Source organism: Schistocerca nitens, chromosome 3 (assembly GCF_023898315.1).
Source record: "Schistocerca nitens isolate TAMUIC-IGC-003100 chromosome 3, iqSchNite1.1, whole genome shotgun sequence".
Lineage (NCBI taxonomy): Eukaryota > Metazoa > Arthropoda > Insecta > Orthoptera > Acrididae > Schistocerca > Schistocerca nitens.
This window is the reverse complement of record NC_064616.1, coordinates 206,467,581-206,492,962: the sequence shown is the minus strand read 5'-3', so window position 1 is coordinate 206,492,962 and position 25,382 is coordinate 206,467,581. Positions and strand designations below refer to the sequence as shown.

At 39.3% G+C, this 25,382-nt stretch overlaps 1 protein-coding gene across 1 annotated transcript in view; it reads left to right on the top strand.

The window, feature by feature from the left end:
* Positions 1-25,382, top strand: part of LOC126248153 (guanine nucleotide exchange factor C9orf72-like) — a 108,489-nt gene that overhangs the window by 30,940 nt on the left and 52,167 nt on the right. The window contains exon 3 of the mRNA XM_049948890.1: positions 5,113-5,340. Within this exon, the coding sequence (XP_049804847.1) occupies positions 5,113-5,340 (228 nt within the window). The remainder of the gene's footprint in view (positions 1-5,112; positions 5,341-25,382) is intronic.

The window sequence follows — 25,382 nt, the reverse complement described above, 5'->3', positions numbered from 1 at the left end:
TGTCAGATTTCTGAGTGGAGTTCATATATGTCGTGTTATTTTGCACTTCTAACAGGGAATACAAGTCTGAGCACCCATACAGCAATTTGTCTATTTCTGGGCCATACAAAAATCTGTATTACTACTCTCGTAGTGTGGATTCCTGAATGGCTCAATCAGTGTAGAGAAATGAAAACCTGCCATCATAGGACGGCAGCCACATACAGCCCCTGTCGACCTGCTTTCTTGTCACAGTGTATCAATGTCTGGAAGTGGCATGTGATGCAAGTCCAAGCCTGTCTCACATTTCAACAAGTCCTTTAATTTGTCGTTCGTCATTTTGCGCTGCCACGTGTTCAGTGACATGCACTGGTGTGAAAATGCTTTCTGTTCTAGACAGCTTCGCAGCAATGTAAGTCAGTGGCTGATGGTCTGTATGCTTATCCATCCACCGTGAATCTCAAGTATCTGACTGCGTCATAGCCTGCTAAAAGTTTTGTGTAAAATAGTGGCCAAGAGGACTGCATCTCTGTGATCATCTTGAAAAGGGGGGGGGGGGGAGGCTTACATTCTGTTGTAGTATGGCACCACCAGCACAGTTTGAGCCATCTGAGAAAATCACAGGTGGGGCACTTGCAATCAGATGCACAACAAGAGTGTGTGGCAGGCTACAGTTGCCATCCGTAGTTTGTCAGTCCAAGTGACAACATGTGGAACCACAGGCTTCGGGGCTGGGAGAGATACAGCATGGAGTGGTGCCTGGGCTTAGGATAAAAACAGTAAAAGCTTATCATCCCCAAGCACTGTCACGCTTTGTACACTCTCTCCGAGTTCTGGTATGTTGTAAGTGCTACAATGTGCCTAGCTGCTGGATACATACTGCTCATGCAAACCCAAAATCCTCACTTTGTTACTACTGATGGTGCTATTAGCTGGATTTATGAGGATTCCATAGTCATCAAACATTCATAAAACTGTGTGTAGCTATCTACCGTGTTCATAGATTAACAATATCACCAACACATCATCAGTTTATGCAAAGTGTAAATTCATCAGTAAAGTATTGAAAGGTCTGTGCCATGTTTCATGGGTAGTACAGTGTGTATGGGAATTCAGATAGTCCAAAAGGGCATAGTTATTGCAACTTCATGGGTGCCTCTGTTGCTAGAGATATTCAGTTGTAGGCTTTTGTGAGGTCCAACGTTGCTGTCTCACAGCTTTACTCCTGCCAGTACCTCATCTCCTACCTTCCAAACATTACAGAAGCTCTCCTCTAGCACTCTTGAAAGAAACGACATTGTGGAGACATGAAGTGAAGTTTGGAAGGTAGAAGATGAGTTACTGGTGGAAGTGTAGCTGTGAGGATGGGTTGTGAGTCATGCTGGTGTAGCTCAGACAGAAGAGTGCTTGCCCACAAAAGAATAAGGTCCCAAGTTCAAGTCTCATTTCAATACACAGTTTTAATCTGCCAGGAAGTTTCAATAAATGAATTATTTGGAAATGTTTTTGAGTAGTTCTCAGTAAATGGCCTGTCACGTAACTTAGACAAAACACAGTTCACTCAGTTTTGACCAAGGCAGGATATATTATAGTCACTAACAGGAAAGTGTGGAGGAAAAGAAATATGTAAAACTGAATGTTCAGTATTCTGGGAAGTGCATATTGATTGGAGGTGGAATTGGAAATCATTTGTAATAGCTCTTTGTGGCACTATGTTCAGCAACCTATGTTCTTCATGTAATTATTGGTTTTGGTGATGGAAGAATGAGAAAGGTGGCTCACAATGATTGACAGTTAACAAGAAAGAGTTAGAAACAAAATAAAAATGTTTTCATTCAACAGTTGCTACTTCATAGAGGAATTTTTGTGTAGATAATTTCTGTGTGTGGTTAAAATACATTTATAGCGCATATTACAGATTAAGATTAAAGTAAAATTGCAGTTATGTAAATGATCAGCTTGTAATCATATCTGCAAAGAGCAAATGTGTCTTATCTGTAAACCTACTGATGCATTCCACATTGCAGCAAGTTATGGCATATGTGATCCATGGAACATACAACTAATTAACTTTGTCTGCTGTCCAATGGATGTGACAGAGGTAGCTGCCACAGAAAAGCCTCACTGTAGAGTTAGGAGATTGTATGTTGATGAAAGAAAGAGTAACTTTAACAATTGCAACATGTTGCAATCATTGGGGGGGGGGGGGGGTTCTGGTGGGTGTGCACCTTCTTCTTGTTACTCCACTGTAATGAAGTAGGTGTGGCGATCTGTAGGACTTTGTCCTGTGGCCCATGGCTTTCTCTTCTAGCAGGAGAGGGATTCGATGAAACCATATGTGTCCCCCCCCCCCCCCCCCCCCCCCCCCCCCCCCGATGTCATTCTAAGTGGCAAGCACCTCAGGGAGCTCAGCATTTGTCTGCTGAGTATGAGCTTGGTGAACTCAGCTTACCTGATTTGGGGACAGGTGAGCACTACCAGTCCTCTGTGTACCCATAAGTTCTGGATATGGTTCAGCAACCCCCGTGTGGCACGGCAGCGGAATGTTGTGCATCAAGGAAGGGGGAATTTTGGCTTAGCTATTCGGATTGTGAGGCTGGTAAAAACATCTATTAAAAAAAATCATGACTCTCGAGGTATGTTGCACACCGATAAGAGGCAGAGCTGTTGAGGCAGAACAGTCAGCTGGCAACCTCTGGGGAAACTGCCACACCTAATTTTTATAAGTCATACCTGGGCAAGTGGGGCTCCATCTAGGTGGACACTTACTTCTCTAGCTTATCTTGGCCCTTCCATGAAGCTTAAATCACTTTTTCGTACTCCGAGCAGTCTGACTGGTCCATTGGGCAATACTAACATTCAGATGCCAAAGAGATCATGAATGGCTGGTCCAGCTGCAACGAATGTGAATGTAAGAGAAAGCAGTAATAGTAATGGACCACATCCTGTAGTAGATATTGTATTTATTGCTGTGAATGTGTAGAAGGTTTATTTGAAAAATTGTCGCCTTTCTAAATCCTTAAAGCTCTAGAGGGACTTGGAGGACAATGTAAATCCACCAAGAAGCTGCACATTGGGACATTTCTGATCGAGACACTGAAGGCTACCCAGGTGAACAGGTTGTTAAATGCTAAACAATTTGGAGAATACATTATCAACAGTGAGCAGCACAATGGGCTAAATTGTTGTAAAGGAATTGTGAGGTGTGAGACATTAGGGATATCAATACTGTGTAACTCCCACAGGAATGGGAAGGTGAACTTGTCATTAAAGTACAGAATTACATTAAAATGGTTGATGGTGAGCTTCAGTAGTCAGCTTCTTTTATCCCAACTTTCAATCTACTGAAGTTGCCCAAGTATATTGTGGCAAGCTTTCTCACCTTAAAGTTACGCTCCGTGCATTGCTTTGGGTGTCAATGCTTGGGTTTTAATGGGCAGGATATGTGTAGAAGATGTAGCTTCACTACCAACAAACCAGGTCTTCATTGTGCTGCCTCATCCATGTGTGTCAATTGTTCTTAAGCCCATCCAGTTTGAAGCAAGAATGCCCTATCTTTGCAGTAGAGAAGAAAATACAGGAGGTTGAAGTCGCCCATTGCATCTCCTATCTGATGGGAAGAATGCATTTAAGGCCACACAGCCACCTAGTTTCGTGAAGTCATTTGCCTCCATGTTGAAGTCAGCCTGTACGGAAAGATAGTGTTGGCACCCAGACTGATAGCTCAGGGATTTTCACCACACTGTTTTAGGTATCGAGTCAATGACGTCCTCTCTGATCGCCTTGAGCAGGAGGTCAGTGTCTCTCAAGGTAACTTTTAATTGTGACTGTCTTTGCCATTGCTTTTAATTGTAACATGTTGGTAGTTAAATGTCCTATCCTATTATCTTTGTTTGTTGACAACTTCTCCGTGTTTTGTTTTTCCTTGGGCTTTGCAACAAGAACTCATTAGTTGCAACTGGTGCTCTGACAGTTGGATGAATAAGCCAACGAGAGGTTTCAGTTTCTCAGCCGAGAAGTGTGTGTGAATTCTTTTTACCTGTTAATGTTCCATTTTAAATTTGCTGTATTGAGGATGAGGGACACTGTTATTAATTTTAAAGACACAGTGAGGTTTCTGGGCCTCACATTGACTCTTAAACTTACATGTTTATCACACCTTTGGGACCTGGAAAAGTCTTCCATAAAAACACTCAATATTTTAAAATGTTTTACCCACACTTCAAAGGAACCATCCCGGCATTTGCCTGAAGTGATTTAGGGAAATCATGGAAAACCTAAATCAGGATGACCGGACACAGGTTTTGGACCATCGTCCTCCCAAATGCGAGTCCAGTGTGCTAACCACTGCGCCACCTTGCTCAGTCTGTAGTTGTGGGAGGAGTGGCTGGCAGTGATGGAAATAAATTGTGGTTGGTGAAGCAAAGTGCTAGACCACGGAATTCCTCCTGCTGGTCACTCTTATGGAATGAAATGGCCCTTACTTGCCTCTAGTAAGCCTCACATGGCTTTTTACTCTGGCGGAAGAAGGTGATGCATGTGACTTGCAAATCATTGTATGCCACATTTTCACTGAGTACATTTTATGTTGTGATAAACTGGCAGAAGCAGATTTAGGTGGGGATCTGTCCTCTATTAACTGATGACGAGATGAGAGTGGTGAAGGTTTTAAAGTTATGTGAAGTGTCTGGGCTGGAGATTTTAGTTTGTAGCAGAGTGGCTGGCTCATCCTTTTTATTACAGTAATTGGCCACACACAGCTATTTGCTATGCTTATTTAATTCTTTCCATTGCTTTTCCCTTTCTTAGTCTAAGTTTTAGATCTGACATAATACTTACTTCCCATATTTCTGTTTTTGTGTACATGTTTCTGCTCTGTTTTAGTATTTTTATTTGTATTTGAAGTTTTATAATTCTGTGAATTGCATCTTATTGACACTCATATCACAACATTTTTTTTTTTGGTGCAGTGCTAAGAACCTTATTGATGTGTGCCACACCAACCATATCGTCGTCGTCATCATCATCATCATCACCATCATCATCATCAATCATCTGATGTGTTCAATTGGTGCTTATATGTTATTTTCTGTTTTAGTTAATAACTTGTGCTCTTTTTGTAATGTTCTACAGGATCCATTTAACTGTGCACCTTTCATAACGAATGATAAGCTTGATGGCTGGATGATGGAACTTTGCTACATGTTAGTATCAGTGAAATCTTGTGGATTTGGGACAATGCCAGATCGGTACTCCTCGGAAATTCTGGACCATCCACTAATAGAGCGTGCTTTAACATCACATCTACAAACATTTGGCTGTACAGTTGTAATGGGAACCTCTGCTACTGACATAAATCAGGTATTGTTGCTTCAATAATCCCACAAAACTGATAACCTTATAGAAAGCTTGCTGTTAGTAGTAGCTGAAGTACCACTTTGCCACACTACTTTTTATTTAGTTATTGTTTTCAGTAGCATAGATATTGTTTCAATTCAGCTTAATCATAATCAGGTAGCTGAACTTACCAAATGAAGCTAAGTCAAAAAATGTACAGATTTATGAATAGAACTACTGTCTGTCGTGGATATTTTATTTTGGTAAAGGATTGTGGTGATACTGCCTGCAGTGAGAGTGAGCCCACCTTGGTGATAAATTGTGAGTGGTGAGCAACCATGAGGACTTTGCCATATTACACTGAGTATTAGTTCATGTAATTCAGGCTCCAATGGAGGGTGCTTCTGAACTGCCAGTTCTCCAGTACTGTGAACTGTTTGCATTCTGCAGTGAGCACTCACCAAAGTGAGCATAAAGAGAGCCACAAGTGGGTTAGTGAATTTGAAAGTTCAATCTTGTATTCAGAGCTGATAAAAGAACCTAAGATTTAAAGCTCAATGTAAGTAAATAAAAGCATTGGAATCATCTATGCATTCAGTGGCTGTACTGGCACCAGGATGAATGATGGCAGATAGAAGACCAAAATACTAAATTCAGTTTTCCAAAATTGATTCACGGAGGAAGATCACATTATGGTACTGTCTTTAAATTGTCATGCATACACTAAAATGAAAGATACTGAGATAAATGACTGCAGGATTAAAAAATCAACTAAACCCCTTGATATGTCCCTTCCCTTAGTTAAATTAAATGAAACATTCACCAGGTATACCAATTAAACAGTTTTACTCCCTCTTTTTCAGTGCAAGACTAGAATAGAATCTTTATTGTCACATGGCATGCTATATACAATCATTTGATTGAAACATTGGTAACTTGTAAATGAATAACTCTATGTCTACCTAAATATACCTTAAAACAAGATAGATTAACATGAAGGAATGGAAGCGCCCAGAAGCACATTACAACATAAAAAGAAAATTACATGTTAGATTTCTTCCTGTTTCTTAAAATTTCCACAGTGGTTTAAAATCATTCATGTTTGTTTCTCTAGTTTATAAATATGGACATACTTCAAAGGGCACATACTTTTCATAAAATTAGTATACATGTATACATCTAGATATTTAGATACATTGTTTACACAATACATAGTTTATAAGTATGGACATGTATAAAAAGAACATATACCTCAATTAAAAGGGAACATAAGCATACACATAAAACATAATGCAGAAAAAACAGGAAAACAAAACAAATGTAATATCTCTCACTCATCTTCCTCGTTTATAAAATCATCCACACTGTAGTAGCTAGCATTTGCTTTTTAAATATTTTTCAGTGTTTGCACCTGTGGGTTCTAGCTTGCAGTCCTTCAACTTTGAACACATTTTATTGCTAAGTTTCAAAGCCATGTAATCTGGAGTACTTTCAAATAATGTTAGTCTGTGGCAAGGTAATATGTAATCTTGTTTGTGCCTTGTTTCATAAGCATGTTTAAATGAATTTCCGTCAAAAAGATGTGGGTTTTTTAACTCAAAGAGAAGTGTTTCACATATAAACATGGAAGGAATTGTCAGTAAGTTAAGACTTGCAAATAATGGTTTGCATGATCGTCTATTGTTTGTTCCAGTCATAGCTCTGATAATTTTTTTTCTGTAGCTTGAACACCCTGAGGAGGCTTCCTTTTTCAACTCCCCAAAAAATTATGCCATATCTTAACAACTGATATAAAATATGCATGATACACAATTTTCCTAACAGCTAAGTCAGTTACTTTATTTAGAACCCTCATTGTGTAAACAAAACTATTTAACTGCTTCAGTAAGCAATCCACATGATCAGTTCATGACAAGTTTTTGTTTGTGGTCACTCCCAAAAATTTAACATATTGTGCAGTTATCAGTTCTCTGCCTTCATAACTTAACTGTGTTATGTGTTCAACAGTTTGTTTGGTCCTGAAGAGTACAGTTTATGTTTGTGTTAGGTTTAGTTTCATAGCATTATTATTTATCCAATTTTCTAGTTCTTGAAGAGTCTGTTTCGTTTTCTGTGCTAATTCTTCACTGTTTTTACAGCAGGCTACTGCTGTTGAGTCATCTTCATACAGAATTGTATCTGAAGTTACCTTACCTGGCATGTCATTTATATAATATAGAAATAGTAATGGGCCTAGCAAGGACTCCTGGAGAACACCTACTTGTATTTCCTTTCAGCTAGAGCAAACTTTCTCACCCTTATATTGTGTAACTAATCTCGGTTGCCTATTTTTGAGATAAGACGTGAACCAACCTAAAGATTTTTCATAGAAGCCCCAAGATGTTAATTTGAGGAGCAGCTGCTTATGGTTTGCTATATCAGATGTCTTTCTGAGGTCACAGAAGATACTGGATATGCTCTCCTTCTTATCGTGGCATTTGCTTATTTTAGTGATTAGTTCATTAATAGCATGCACAGTGCTTTGGCCCTTCCTAAATCCATATTGATTATTAAGAATAATTTTATGTTTTTGTTATATATTTCTAGTTGGTTACACACTACTTGCTCAAATATTTTAGAAATAATTGGTATTATTGATACTGGGCAAAAATTTCTTGCCTCCTCTCATCTGTGCTTTTTGTGGATAGGTCAAACTTTTTAGTCTGTCCGGAAAGCAGCCCTCATCAAACGATTGATTTATTATCTGACAGAGTTGGGATGCAGTATTATCACATCCTGCCATTATTATTTTTGTTGGAACTTCATCCCAGCCCAAAGATTTGAGTTTTTTACGGATTTTATAATGTTAGCCACTTCATAGCATGATACGTGAGTGAATTTTAATTCTGTTGATCTGTGCCACATTATGTTGGGACTTATGTCTGGAGGAAGGAGATCGTCAATTTTGTTAGAATAGAAATAGACTCACAGGTTTTGGATGAGTACAGTAACTAACTTCTAAAGAAAAAAAATAAAAACTTTCTTGATGGAATGATTTCTCAAATAATCTGAGTTCTGAAAAATAAGTCACAGTTGAATCCCTTTTAAGTCTGTAGGAATGAATTTTGTAATACTGACACTAAGTCTGACATTTCCCAAATGTAGGTGATGTAGCAAAACAGAATACTGCATCCTCTCTACACGGCAGCATACCATTTGACCAGCCCCACTTTATGATAATGGTGAAGAGTAGAAGAGTTGATTGTGGTAGCATGTCATGCAAGCGAGGTCTCCCCTGTGTGGCTTCCTGCACTGGAACTGCTGCCTGCCATTACACCACGTCCCTAAGTAGTCATCCCGTGAAGTAACATTTCTGTTTGATTGGCTCAAACATAGTTTTGGCGGAAGTAGGAAATAATTCGGCCAGTGCATGCTGGTCGGGGCTGCGAGCACACCTCAGAGGTGTTGCTGGCCTGGTTACCGGTGTCACCCTCTGTCGATCTGCTAATGTGCTGGCCAGTTTGAATTTCCATCTCACACCAACTGAAGTACCGTCTCCGAAGCATGTTGTGCGGCTTGCTGTTTGCACCTATTGCATTTGTCGCCACAATATTTCTCAACGGAGGAAAGCCGACTTGAACAGAGGGGATACCTATAAATTTCTATGTAGAGTAGGCAAAAGAATTTGCTCATCTCTAGTTGCAGTTGTTGTAGATTAGTGAAGGAATGAAGCTTTCCAAACAATTGCAAAAACATGCAAGTCATTCCCATTTTCGAAACGGGTTGTCAAACAGATGCACACAAGTATACACTTATTGTTGATGTCAAACTTGAAAATTTTAGTACATGTTTTATGCTTGTGTATTATGACCTTTGTGGAGACCAAAAAATTTCATGTAAGAGTCAGAATGGAGTCCACAAAACATGATCTTCTGATACTCAGCTCACTCTATTTATCCAAAACTCACTCTATTTATCCAAGAGACCTGAAAGGTGGCAGTAGATACCAGCATCCTAGTTGATGCCGTGTTCCTTAACTTCCAGCAGGCATTCGATACAGTTCCATGCTGTTGTGTGACACACTAAATGCGAGAGTGCAAAATATCACACCAGCTTTGTGATTAGATTGAAGAGTTCCTAGCGAATAGAGCACAGCGTGTTATTCTTAATGGATAGAATCATTGGACATAAAGAGTAGTTCCAGGCATGCTTTAAGGAAGAGGTATAGGAGCATTACCATCACAATATATGTAAATGCTGTAGTGGATGCTGTCAAAACCTCCACGAGGCTGTTTATGGCTGGTGCTATTGTATATAGAGAAGACAGAACAGTACAGAATTGTAGTCAAATGGAGAGAGACCTGCAAAAGATTGACCCATGGTGCAGAACACAGCAGTTGATCTTCAATATAGACAAGCGTTAAGTATTTCATATAAATAGGCAGAAGACCCATTATTGTTTGATTACACAATTGTCTTTCACTGGAGACAGTCACATATGTTAAATATTTGGGAGATTGTGTATGGAGAAGTATAAAGTGAAGCAACAATAAAAAAAAACTACTCATAGGAAAAGCAAATACCAGACTGAGATTTATTATAAGAATTCCACAAATATTTGACTATCACTCTTCAGTGTGTGAACCTTACCAGATCTGATTGATAAAGAAAATAAAGGCGGTCCAAAGAGTAGCAGCATGTTTTGTGACAGGTTCTACATCTACATACATATTCCACAAGCCACTGCATGGTACATCATGGAGGATACTTTGTACCATCACTAGTCATTTTCTTTCCTGTTCCATTCGCAAATAGAGCAAAGGAAAATTGACTGTCTACATGCCTGCATACAATCCCTAATTTCTACTATCTTATCTTCACAGTCCTTAAATGAAATTACATTGGTGGGAGTAGAATTGTTCTGTAGTCAGATTCTTATGCTGATTCTCTAAATTTCCTCAATAATATTCTATGAAAAGAACATTGTCTACTCTACAGAGATTCCCATTTGAGGTCCCAAACCTTCTCTGTTCTCACATGTTGATAGAACCTACCGGTAACAAATGTAGCAGCCTGCCTGTGAATTGTTTTTATGTCTTCCTTCAATCCGACCCAGTAGGGAACCTAAACACTCAAGTGGTACTCAAGAATGGGTCGCACTAGTGTTCTATATGACGACTCCTTTACAGATGAACCACACTTTCCTAAAATTCTCCCAGTAAACTGAAGTTGACCATTAGCATTCGCTACTACAGTCCTTAGGCGCTCTTTCCATTTCGTACCTCTTTGCAACGCTATGCCGAGATCTTTAATCTATGTGACTGTGTTAAGCAGCACAATACTAATACTGTATTTGAACATTACGGAATTGTTTTCTACTCATCTGCATTAACTTACATTTTTCTACATTTAGAGCAACCTGCCATTCACCAAATCAGCTAGAAATTTATTCTAAGTCATCTTTTATCCTCCTATAGTTACTTAATGGTGACCTCTTGCCATACTCCACAGCAGCATCAGAAAACTGCCACAGACTGCTGCTCACCCTGTCTGACAGATCATTTATGTATCTAAAGAACAAGAGTGGTCCTGTCATTCTTCCCTCAGGCTTCCCTGGCAATACCCCTGTCTGTGATGAACATTCACACCATCGAGGACAATGCACTTGATTCTATTACTTAAGAAGTCTTTGAGCCACTGTCATATCTAGGGAACTATCGTGTATGCTTGTACCTTTGTTAATAGCCTGCAGTGGAGCACCATGTTGCATATCTATGCCAGAGATGCCTATTACTGCGTTGTCCATACAGGAGACTGTGTGATGGTGAAACGGTGGTATTTTATTACTATCTTCCTGCGTGAATGATTTCTTAAATGAGAAATTTAAAACTTCAGTCTTCCTTTCGCTGTCTTCTATTGTGACACCAGACTGGTCAATGAGTCACTGGATGGAAACCAACCTGCTTAGTGATTTTATGTAGGATAAGAATTTCCTTGGATTGTCAGTCAGACCTTTTGGTAAGGTGTTACGATGGTAGTTGATGTATGCTTCACACATCAATCTTTTTGCAAATGCATGATAATGAATTTTGCCTCTCATCATTTGCTCACTTTTCTTTGAACTGAGAGTGTAAAACAATCTATTCTTCCTCAGCATTTTCTGAATTCCAGTACTAGTACTTTGCATGCCAGTGTAAAGATCTGTTGTTACCACCCTACTAATGCCAGTACTGTCAGAATGCTGATTTGTCAGTACCCAGTTTACTTTCACTTAGCTTATAAAATTTATCGATGATCGATGACTCTGCTACTGGATTGTTCGTTTGTTGACATGGTGTTTTGTAATACTTGTTCAGATTTTGTTATTTCATATGATGTTGTTTTTGTAGAGTGCATTTATATAATATTGTTTCTGTGATACTTTTCTTTAACTTAATGTTTTCAGTTTGTTTATTTCACTCACTTTAGCAATTTATTTTTTAAAAAGTCTCCAATAATGAATTTCATGTGTTGTTGGAAAATACTAGTGATACAGAGTATTTTAGTGAAAGTAGTAGCTGTTCAGAAAGTGACTGATGTTCTTGCTGGTATATTGATCGAATGTGAAGACAGACTGGAAAATACGTAGTACACTGAAGTAATTGTAACTGAAACACTACAGCCACTACCACATCCATTTCACGAGGTGCCTGGACCAACACACACGCCACCAGTAGGATCTTCTGCAGTTGAATATTTCAATATATTTTTCATAGCAGTGTTACTTTAACAAATTGTTGTTGAAACAAATTGCTCAGCTAAGTAGTTTATATCTGAACATGCTACTTTATCCAGCCCGTATAAAAAATGGAAGAATGTGACAATAGCTGAGGTAAGAGGTTCTATAGCATGCTTAGTGAGTATGGGACTCACAAGGGAACCTCCCCATCGCACCCCCCCTCAGATTTATTTATAATTTGGCACAGTGGATAGGCCTTGAAAAACTGAACACAGATCAACCGAGAAAACAGGAAGAAGTTGTGTGGAACTACGAAGAAATAAGCAAAATATACAAACTGAGTTGTCCATGGGCAACATAGGCAACATCAAGGACGCTGTGGGCTCAGGAGCGCCGTGGTCCCGTGGTTAGCGTGAGCAGCTGTGGAACACGAGGTTCTTGGTTCAAGTCTCCCTTACAGCAAAAATTTTAAATTGTTATTTTCAGACAATTATCAGTGTTCAGGTGCTCACACATAATCAATTTCGCTCTCCAAAATTCCAGGACATATTCAGATTTGCTTGGACATATGCAGGATTTGACGGTCTACACACGGAAAAATTTGAAAACGTTAAAAACATATGTTTTGACAGAGAACGGAGAAAACTGTGCAACTGTGAAACTCTTGCATTCATTTGTTGCAGTTTATGTGACACACTCTTATGTTTTCAACACTTTTTTGGGAGTGATTATCACATCCACAAGAAAACCTAAATCGGGCAAAGTAGAAGAATCTTTTTACCCATTCGCCAAGTGTGCAAGTTAGGTGGGTCGACAACATATTCCTGTCATGTGACGCACATGCCGTCACCAGTGTCGTATAGAATATATCAGACGTGTTTTCCTGGATCAAATATTTTCGGTTCCCATTGGGGAGGCACGTCCTTTCGTCAACTAATCGCACGATTTTGCGGTGCGGTCGCAAAACACAGACACTAAACTTATTACAGTGAACAGAGACGTCAATGAACGAATGGACAGATCATAACTTTGCAAAAATAAAGTAAGTAAACTTTTCGCTCGAGGGTAGACTTGAACCAACGCCCTCTCGCTCCGCAGCTGCTCACGCTAACCACGAGACCATGGCGGTCCTGTGCCCAGATGATCCTTGATGTTGCCTATGTTGCCCATGGACTACTCAGTTTGTATATTTTGCTTATTTTTTCGTAGTTCCACACAACTTCTTCCTGTTTTCTCGACCGATCTGTGTTCAGTTTTTCAAGGCCTATCTCCACTGTGCCAAATTATAACTAAATCTGAGGGGGGTGCGATGGGTTCCCTTGTCAGCAAAAGACCTACATTGTTTTCATACTGGAGCACAAAATGATGTAAGGCATTTCCGTGGTTTGGTAAAATGTATTCTGCTCTGGAACTATACAGAACTACATACATACTGTAATGTACTGTATAATTATTATCTCTGTAAATCATATTAAAATTTTCGTTTTTCTTATGTCATTTTACTCGGAAATTTGTATGTATTTTATGGACATCAGTGAGCTTTCTTTGACTCAAGTGTAGTGTTAATAATATGGAAACAAAATCACATTTATATTGTTTCTTTAAAATACTTTTTATTTTGTCACTTATAAACAATTTAAATTGAAGAAGTATGAAAACCTGGGTATGCCATAATCAACCACATACTTCCGCAAGAATTATTTTTTCCATATTTTTAAATTGCATGCAGCATGATATATGGCAATTGAAATAGAATACTGCACGACAGTTTAAAAACGTATGAAATTTTTAACATTCACTGCTCAAAATGGCTGACTCCACAAGGGTTTAAAAACAGTGGGTCTTTTCTGCTCTTAATCTACTTACTTGGCACATACTTCTCCAGAGCATGTTTTACAATCTGTTTAAACTGTATCCATAATTCCATTACAACCATCATACTGGAACTAAATAATGTCCGTTAAGTGTCTAAATGGGATGCTAAGAACTACTTACCTGCTCTTTCGAGCAAAAGTACTCTCCTAGCCTGCTTGATTAATTTAACTTTACTAACAATCATTGCTATGATATCGTGATCACTAATCCTTGTCTCTATACTGACACCACTGTCGATAAGATCAGGCCTCTTTGTAGCTTCAAGTTTTAAAATATTTCCATTGCATGTGGGCTGTTGAACTAGCTGCTTAAAATAGTTTTCGGAAAATGTGTTCAAAAGTACTTAACAAGACTGACACTCTGTACCACCTGCAGTGAACCAATCAACATCCCAGTCTGTAATCGGAAGATTAAAATACCCTCCTACTAATATTAAATGAGCTGACTTTTCTGTGCTACTGAGTGAAGACCTTCTTTGAATGATTCTAAAACTCTCAGGGCAGAATTGGGTGGCCAGTCAAGATATCAGACAAGTAAATTGATTATACTTACACCTGATATATATGTCTGGATACCGTCTCTGTCAGAGAGGAGAGAATATTTTTGTCAACTCCCCCTCCTATGGCATTTAATTTGTGTTCTTAATATATGTTGCATGCCACACTAAATATTCCAGAACTTCCTACTTCAGGTTTTAGCCAGCTTTTGGTTGTGAGAATAATTTGAGCACGAGAACTTTCCTGGAAGGCAGTAAAGTCAGGATCTTTGTTATGAATACTTCAACAATTACTGGTAAAATTTTGACATTCAAAGTGTCTGTACTCGGAACACAGTATGGTTTTGCTATCTGCGTGTTGTCTAGTGAGTGTTCATCAGAGGACCTTAAACCTTCACCTAGTACAAAAAACTCTGTTGTGCCTCAGCAAGTATTGTGCTACGTGAGTAGCTGCTTCCTTTGTGCAGTGGACCCCCGGTCTATCAAGTGGAGTCTTACAACTAAGCATGAAAGAGTCATGGAGATGCTGATCAATCTCCAATGTCAGGTGTGTTGTGATTCACTGTTGAAGTTTTGAGAATGTACAAGGAGAGTCCAATAAGCAATGCATCATATTTTCTTGACCAGTTTTGGTTGAAAAAATGTGGAATTTGTTGTGGGACATCGTGAAATATTCCCACTTTAGCTGCTCTAGTTTCATGAAGTTCAGATTGTTAGCAGCACTACACGCAGCCTACAAAATGGCATCAGTAACAGAGGTGTGTTCCATACGGAGAGCTGTCATTGAGATTATTTTGGCAAATAACCAGACCTTCACATATACAGGCACTTGGAGAATGTCTACAGGAACCTGGCAGGGAACAAAAGCACAGTGAGTCATTGGGCGAGATGTCTGTCATTGTCGCAACAAGGTCGCACAAACCTGTCTGATCTCCCATATGCTGGCCAGCAACACACCTCTGTTCTACCCCACAGAAATGGAAGAAACAACTATAGCGTGTTCATCGCCACAAAAATACAAACTAACTTCTCATTCTCCTTGACAGTTCAAGGAGTCACCCAAGTCTGTGCACCCAATAGGAGCTCACAAAACTTAATTGGACTATTCTTCCTCATCACCCTACAGCCCAAATCTCATCCCTTCCAACTTCCATCTGTTTGGCACAATGAAGGATGCACTCCATGGGGAGCAGTACATAGATGATGAGGAGATTATTGATGCAGTAAGACTTTGACTCTGATGTCGACCAGTAGAGTGGTACTGCGCGGGCTTACAGGCCCTCTCTGTGTGACATAAGGCTGTTGCATTGAATGGAGGTTATGTTGAAAAATAGGGTTTTGTCTTCAAAAGATATGGTGTATTGGAATCATGAATAAAAGCAACCTACTTTCAGACAAAAGTGTAGCATTACTTATTGAACACCTCTCGTATGTTCCTAGAGGAGTTAACCAACATATTGCTTACTCCTAGATCTCTCAAGATCTCAAAAAAAGAAATTGTGGTAAAAAGAGAGAGATTTTGAGCCCTACAGTGGCTTACTAACAGTCATTCTTCGCATGCACTGTTCACACTCAGAACAGGAAAGGGAAGAAATTGCTGTGTTACACAAAATACCCTTGTCCATGCTTCATAAAGTGGCTTGTGAAATAAATTTTGATATATCTGCTCCAGCCTGTTTGTGTAATAACTATACAGACATGTAGCCCTATGTAGGTAGACTGAGTTTTCTAAGTACTTGTGGGACCAAACTCATATATGTTTCTTTGACTATTAACACTACAATCTGGATGAGGGTACAGCAGTTAAAAAATTAGTTTCTCTTAATATATATTCCTGTCAAGTCATCAAACTCAAAAATTCATTGTAATTATCAATTACCAAGTGAGGTGGTGCAGTGTTTAGCACACCGGACTTGCATTCTGCAGGCCATCCAGATTTAGGTTTTCCATGATTTTCCTAAGTCACTCCAGGCAAATGCTGGGATGGCTCCTTTTAAAGGACCTCCTTGGTAACAGGATGCTAAACCCTAATCTTCCTTACATTTTTGCACTTGTTAGTTGGTATTAAAAAAAACAACTTAATTTCAACAGCTGTGTCATGTTCTGCAGATATTTAATGAAGATTGAAGTCAGGAATCAATAAGGTAGAATATAGGAGCAAATAAGGTAAGTGTCACTGAAATGAACATAGTTATATTGCCAGAATGTAAAAGGCGTAAGATGAAGTCAGTCATCCCAGTCCTGGGAGGCTTTTCAGGTGTACACACTATAGGTGTACAATATCATCTAGAAGGGTGTGTAAGTTTTGGGAAATGCAAGTGAGCAGCACATGAAGAGCATAAGATTATATCATACCAGTTAACACAAGTGTTCTTAAACTGCCCTGATAGTCGTACATTACCATCTTCTGCAGGTGTAGGGCTGTTGAGAGCCTCTTTGTTTTCAGTGCCTGTCTTCTGAAGGGGCAGACTGTCCATTGCACTACTGCTTTGGGATCATCCTCTGCCATAGATCACTCAGTATACTTTCCATCCTCACATTTATTTAGGGTATGGCTACATCACAAAAAATAATATTACACTTATCTCAGACTACAAACTAATATCTAGGCCAAGTATGTAGTCTACTGAACCCTCTGTCATCGCCAGGAAATCTGTCAGATCCCCAGGAAAACCTCTCTGAGGACATTCTCGAATTACGTGATGAACAGTCTGCTTTCTAGCACCACAGTCACAACTCGGTGGAGCTAATTTCTCCCACTTGTGCAAAGTGATGGTAACTACACTCCTCTGACTATTTCCTAACCTTGATACACCTAGAAAACCAGTCAAATTTTGCTCAGAAGGTAGCTGTCAGAAAGGACACTTAGCAGAGCTAACTGCTTACAGTACAAACAGCTGGCTGACTGTGAACACTGTGATAGATTCCAGAAATAGATTGATCACATGATGAATGGATCCACCTCATCAGTAATGCAATCGTTCCGCAGTCTTCTGGTCACGTATAACAGCTTGTTCCTCGGTGTAGTGAGGAGTGCAATAAGCAGTCGGGGGCAGGCAGTACAGTCCATAGACGAGTCAAATGCCAACCTTTAAAGAGAACAAAATGAGATCACCATGAGTGTCCCTGGACCAAATCATCTGTTCTATTAGTTCAGTAAGACTTGTAGAAAGTTATCAGATTTCTGAGAAAATTTGTCAGACACCTGCAACATGAGTACTGAATGAGCAGTGCCTCCAAACAGTACCTGCCGACTTGGCCAAGACTACTTACTGTCATTGCCTGCCTGAATGTAGCATCCCATTTCCATCATGCAGTCATGGAGGAGGGTGGTTTGGTTTTCAGCTCTAACGGCACTGAGTCCTATAAGGGCCCTTCCTTCTAATGGGGGCTGGATTTGATATGGAATGAAGCTCCCATGTACTAGTAAATGAAATACATATTGCTGTGACACTTTGACAATGAATCAAAGAAAATCCATCTAGAATTTTTAAATGCAGTACAGCAAACTGAACAATTTACCAGCATATGAAGGGAGGCAGTGTAAATCCCACATATCTCAACCAAGGGAATGAGTGGATGTGCCCCAGTAGTTATAGAAGTGTTCTATTAACAAATTGTAGGGAAACTACTGCAGCAACTAATTAACTGTTGTATGGTCCTGGCACCAGGTGACAAGGTAGCTTCTTAGTCACACTCAGTGCAGGTTTAGGATTTATCGACTCAAAGCCGACAATCTAGTTGTACTGGAGGCAGTTATATCTCTTGCTTTCCTATATAGATTGCATTGTACAAGACATGAAAAAGATGTACAATATAAGTTGGTGACATAATTCTAGGACAGAATGGGACTTGCATCGTTGTATATTCATTCAGTCTTTCTCTAACGATTCTTTTTTAGGGAGTAACAGTATTGTTTGAGTGGGAAAACAGTGATTGGAATTAGCCAACAACAAGATGCAGACAGTCAAACCAACTATTCGACCATGGCGCATATCCTTTCAAACTCGAAGAAGGGACAACGTTGAACATTGTCATGTTGGACATTGCTTGATGAGACATGCTTATCTGACTACTTAGGCTTTCCTGGTGTAGTAAGAGATAATATTCTTCTTGGGTCTGCAGCCAGATCATGAAGTCATCTTGACACAATATTTCCGCAGTACATTTGGTCGCCATCTTCAGGTGAGTAAGCTGTTGCATGAACTCTCTGGAACTAAATTCAGGCTGCGAGCAGTGGTTCCTGTATACACTGTGGAAGGCAAACAGTGTGTGCACAAGATATTGTCACAACTCCCCTCTAACGCAACTGAACGTATAGCACCCCAGTGGTGGAAGCTGGCAAAATCAATATTTCATTATCAAAAACTATTCTGATGGCTGAATCAAAGACAATTATTATTTAATGTTTGATAAAACAGGGTTCCAAATCTTTCTTAAAGGGTAACCCATTTCTCTGCTTTGATTGTCAGATAGTCAAATTTTAATGGATTTTTTTGTGTGTGTGGTGTTGGTGCTCAATACGTCGGGCCCTGAATGGTACAAACTGTTTGACCAATATAAGCTTTCCTACAGTGGCAGGGGATTTTGTACACACCAAGCTTCCTTAATCCCAAGTCATCCTTTACTGAGCCAAGGAGTGCTCTGGTCTTGACTGGCAGATGAAAAACGCTTTTTATCTCATATCTTTTTAAAATTCTTCCTATTTTCAAAGATATGTTGCCAGCAAAAGGTAGGAAAGCAACTGAGTTACATATATCTTCTAATGGAAAGTGCAATGGATCTGTTTGTCTGTATAGCCATTCTGTTTGAACACAACTTTAAGATAATCCAGCTCTTGTGTCAAGTTTTGTGCATCTGAGTTGTCATAAGCTTCTGTTGACAACGTCTGTAAGACCCCTATGCATTGGAATGATGGATGACGGCTCAATGCGTGCAGGTAATAGTCCGTGTGCATGGGCTTTTGAGTAATAGTCCGTGTGCATGGGCTTTTGATAAACACTGCATCCCAGTGTTCCATCATCCTCTCTGTAAACCAAGACATCTAGAAACAGCAGCTTTCCATCTCCTTCAACCTGTATCATGAACTTGATGCTGGGATGAAGGCAATTAAAATGATTGTGGAAACGGTTCAAAGCATCTCTCTCAACGCAAACCATGGACCTGTTGCCGATGTGCCTCCAAAAACAGGTAGGTTTTAAAAATGCTATTCTCAGCACTGTGTCTTCAAATTCTTCCATAAATAAATTCACAACTCTAGGGGATAATGGACTCCCCATAGCCAGTAAATCAGTTTGTCCAAAATATATGGCATTGAATAAAAAGTAAATCAGCACTTGGTGACAAAGCTTAGTCATTTCCTTGTCCAGTTTTTCACCAATTAACAGCAAAGATTCTTCAAGAGGGACCTGGGCAAAAAGGATATTACATCAAAGCTGACTAGCAAATCGGAGGGATCGAGACACAAAGACTTCATTCGCTGTATTAAAAACTACAGAATTGGAAATGATATGTTCACAATTTCCAACATAATCCAATATCGTGAGTCAAGAACAACGCCATTGAAACTTTGAAGACTACATACTGATGGCACTCCTGTGCACCTAGTCTGATAGTGCCCAAGAATAATTATCCACACATTTCCAGAATACAGCTGACAGCAGTGGTGATACCTCTGAGCGCGAGATTAGCCGAGCGGTCATGGACTGTGCGGCTGGTCCGGGCGGAGGTTAGATTCCTCCCTCGGGTGTGGGTGTGTGTGTTTGTCCTTAGGATAATTTAGGTTAAGTAGTGTGTAAGCTTAGGGACTGATGACCTCAGCAGTTAATCCCATAAGATTTCACACACATTTGAACATTTTGATACCTCAGACTGCAAGTAAAATTTTTTCTTGGCTAGTGATCCAGTTGTGTGCAAGTAAAACGAATGCACACTCCCTTGATAAGGCAAAACTAGCATACTTCTTAATGTTGTTGGTCATTTTTGTATGAATATAATGAACAAATCTTGCAAATTTAGGTATAATACCTTCATTGCGGCGTCTCAGGAAAAAAGCAAGTGTACGACTATCTGACAGCCCTATGAATAGAGACAAGTTACCCTTTAAGTGAGACTTGGAGCTGTGTTTTATTAGACATTAAAAAACAGTGGTCTCATATTCAGCCATCAGAATAGTTTTTGATAGCGATTTATCGACTTTGCCAGCTTCCACCACTGGGGCGCTATATGTTTACATGCGCAGAGGTCAGAATTGAGCTCAACACTAAACTGGAGAGACTATTACACGAAGCAAAACCATGATATGTGATGTCACAGTCGCCATGTTAAATTGGGGCAAGGTTTCAAATTTTTCTGCTGCATAGAAAAAATACAATTGATGTACGCTATGTGACGTGTGTGTGTGTGTGTGTGTGTGTGTGTGTGTGTGTGTGTGTGTGTGTGTGTTTATCGTTCGCTGTTAGCTGTTGCCTTGTACCTTCTAACCCTACCTTGTAGATCAATTTAGCAATTATTTTGTTGTTTTTATGTACATAATTTCCATACTGCCACTAAGGCTGCTGACAAAGTATGCTTCTCAAAAATCTTACCTCTGTGCAACAGATTTCTTGCTTTCACTATTCACATTTTATTTCGTGAATGGTAAAACTATAATAGTGATACAAAATAACCAAAAAGTTGACATAAAAATTTGTTATTGTAGTTACCTCATGAGATATGTGACGAACATTCACACATTTGATGCAAAGTGTATTTCTCTCTACACATAACGAGAAAAAATCTGAACACATCATTAGGCAGCAAAACTGCTAAACCATTTCTTTGTTGCTAATTTCAGCTGCTAACTGGAGAAAAAATCTTTAATAATAAAGGTTTTTATGCTAACAATTAACTGGTGCAAATTTTGGAAAAGGAAGGTGGTGGTCAAATTAGTAACGTGTAAACCTCAACTTTTAATTTTTATTTATTGTTTTGCTTCATTCAATATATATTCACATGCCATACAATGGTAGATGTAATTACCTTCCCCAACATCTGCCTCATGCCAGAATAGTTACTCTGTGCAGCAGCTGTTACTTTTTTTGGGTTTGCCTTTAATTTAATCTGAAGGTGCACAGTAGCAATATGTTGTATTAAGTGTGACTCACATGTCCTCAGTTAATGGCAGTGACTAGTTTATGCACTTTGCTAAAAAACATTGGCTTGTTCACCAAAGAAAACAAACAGAATTAATAGGCCTGTCATAAAGATGGTCTGATTTTAAAGTAAATCTCACTAGAGCAGAACAAAAACATTTTTCTGTGTGCTGCACTATTGTAAACACTTCTGCAGATGGGTGAAGCAAACCACCTCTGTCAACCTTTATAGTAAAAGCAGCTGGATTTGCCGCAGGAATCTTACAGCATGTGTGATCATTTGGGCACATGTTGGAAACATTAATAAGTTCTTTACACTTAGAGTATGCAAATGTTTACATGTGCTTTCTCACAACATATCCCAACATACACTGAAGTGCCAAAGAAAGTGGTATGGGCATTTCAAGTACAGAGATATGTAAATGGGCAGAATTCGGTGCTGCACTCGGCAACACCTATGTAAGACAATAAGTGTCTAGCGCAGTTGTTAGATCGGTTACTGCTGCTACAATGGCTGGTTATCAATATCTAAGTGAGTTTGGACATGGTGTTATATAGTTGGCACACGAGCGATGGGACACAGCATCTCCGAGGTAGTGGGGAATTTCCCCTATGACCATTTCACGAGTGTACTGTGAATATCAAGAATCCAGTAAAATATCAAATTTCCGACACCACTTTGGCCAGAAAAAAATCCTGGAAGAATGGGACCAACGTTAACTGAAGAGAATCATTCAGCGTGACTGAAGTGCAACCCTTCTGCAAATTGCTGCAGATTTCAATGCTGGGCCATCAACAAGTGTCGGCGTGCAAACCATTCAACGAAACATCATCAGTATGGGCTTTTGTAGCCGGTGGCACATTTGTGTACACTTGATGACCACACAAAGCTTTACACCTTGCCTGGGCCTGTCAACACCGACATTGGATTGTTGATAACTGTGAACATGTTGCCTGGTCGGACGAGTCTCATTTCAAATTATATCCGAGCGGATGGAAGTGTACGGGTATGGAGACAACCTCATGAATCCATGGACCCTGACCTCATGAATCCATGGACCCTGCATGTCAGCTGGGGACTGTTCAAGCTGATGGAGGCTCTGTAATGGTGTGGGGAGTGTGCAGTTGGAGTGATATGGGACCCCTGATATGTCTAGACACGACTCTGTTAAGTGACAGGTACATAAACATCCTGTCTGATTTGTGATTATTCTACTGTTTTTACGTATGTAATTTCCATTCTGCCACTAAGGCTGCTGACAAATTATGCTTCACAAAAATGTTACCTCCTTCACAAAAATGTTTCCTCTGTGCAACAGATTTTTCGCTTCCACTATTCACATTTTATTTCCTGAATGGTAAAACTATATAACAATACAAAATGACCAAAAAGTTAACATGAAAAATTTCTTATTATAATTACCTCATCAAATATGTGATGAACCTTCACACAATCAATGAATGTCCATTGTGCATTCTGATGGACTTCGGCAGTTGCTGCAGAGTTGCTCCAGGAGCACTCTTCTGAGTTTTAAACACTTTTGCTGGCCACCAAACTCTATTTGGCTATTCGGTGTATAATAAATAATATTCTCCTGGTAGTCACTAAGTAGTGTTGAATCACGAGCCTCAAAGTAACCAGTATCTTCACTATTATTAGTGAACTTGTCACTGTGCTTCTTATGGCACAATAATTCGTGAACAATGAAAGACCTCACTTTCTCAATGTCATCTATATTACTCTTGTCACTTGTAGTAGCATTGTTCTTGAGCAACATTGTTCTCAGAACTGACTGGAACTGTAATGTGGTGGGATTATTGTTCCAACCATAGGTAGATCTGACACAAGGAAGGGGGTAAAAAAAAGTTCTAGATGATTTTGTGAGAGTTCGTATGTTAAAAAATACATTTGAGGTTCAATATCCTGAAACAGAAACTCCTGGGAGAGGCCTCTAACACCATGTAAGCACATCAAAAAACCCAGCACAAATATTTTTCATGGATGTACTAATGTACACCCACCATCAGTCCTTAATGTTTGAAGGAAGTTTTCTGCACGACAAAGAAATTCAGTCCAATAATTTACATTTTCAGTTCTCAATGGTTGTTTAAAGCCCTTAGCATGAAAATTGCTAGAGTTGCATCAAACAGTTTATCACTAATTCTGATGAATTCTACAGTGGCAGAGGCATTCTGAAAATCTGGGTACTGACAACACACTAGAAATTCATTCGCATCAGCAACAATGGAGCTCATTGTCTGGGCTGCTAAAGAGACATTTATTTTCTTGTTATAGAAATTCACAAGTGAACCAGAGAGTGAACTGGCAATTTTTAAAGATTCACTCTTTCAGGTAATGTAACTTCGAAATGAAGTCCCACTTCATATCACTAGCTACGCAGTTAATAATTTTCTTTTCAGCTAAAGTATTACAAACTAATTTCAGTATATGGCATGGACTGCGAATTGCATGAATATTGTCATTCACAGGATGCTTGAAGTAAGGGGCAAAATTTTCCTAGATTCAGTGAGCACTTGAGATTATTCAGTGTCTGAATGTTGACAGCGACACCATCACATATCACTCACCTCGCAAGAAGACCTACAGACAACAGTTTCAGTACACAAACTCTCACAATTTCAGTCATTACATCTGATGACAGTTTATTCACAAATAACTGTGCACTTGGACACTTAACCTTTTCAGTATATGACACTATCTGAAAAACTAAAGCTTCAGTAGCTAGTTCTTCTGAATCTATAATCAGTGTTGCCCAAATCAACATAGCATGCATACACTTTTTATTGTTGTTCCACACAAACTGCTTCCTAATTGACATACTATACAAAATAAGTGCACATTCTTTAAGATATCATTTGTCACTGGTATTGTTTTAGATAGTAGAAAACCTGTTGTAGCTAGCCAAATTTTACTGATGACACCCAACCTCGAAGAATACCAGGGATGGGGCAAAAGAAACATAAGAGTGTACAAATCTATATGCCCTAGGGAAATAGAAATACAAAGTGAGGGTAAATTGTTTCGATAGTTCACTGTATTGCCTGAATTGCTTCGTTGCACCAGTGTTTTTCAATTGGGTAACAATAAAATCTAAAGGAAAGCAACTAAAATGTTCCTGAAGAACACTTTTCAGATTGTCATTTACATAGCTTCTTTTTTTCAGCACTGATCAATTCTGCCATTGTTTCCACCTTTTCTTCATGCCACTTCAGTTTCATCTGCAGTCATTTCACTTTTTTCCTAAGGGCCACAATTCTGTGAGAGACATAAGTCTGAACACTTGCATCACACTTTTCATGATTGCCATTGAATTCACACAACGTATTTGTCATTTGGATCTCATTTATTTCCTGAAACAAAATTAAAAGAATCCATCAGCAACAATTAGGAGTTACTAGAAATTCAGAAATATACATTAACAGCAGTGTGTATACTTGTTTAAAGTTAAATACATGGTTTTACCTTGGAGACTGATGGTTTATTCTGAACAATTTGCCTTCTCCAAACATACATAAACCAATTGAACTAGTAATGACACTGTGCTCCCATGACTTCTTCTGCCATGGCGTCTATAAAACACAGGTTAGTTAATCTGATATGTTGGCTGACTGGCGTCTGTAGGCGCCGACCACAGCAGGGTATGGAGCAAATGCAAGAGTGTGCCATGGTGTCACCCATGTAGCAATTCTGTGGGTAAAGGGCCATTGCAGGGCTGGGAGCAATAAGTGGACAAGAAGCAAAGCAAGGCTTGTTTGCGTGGATGACAAGCAAAGTTTGTCCATTTTCTGTTTGAACATGCAAACAAAACATTCACCCTTACCATTCGATTGTGGCTGGAATGGT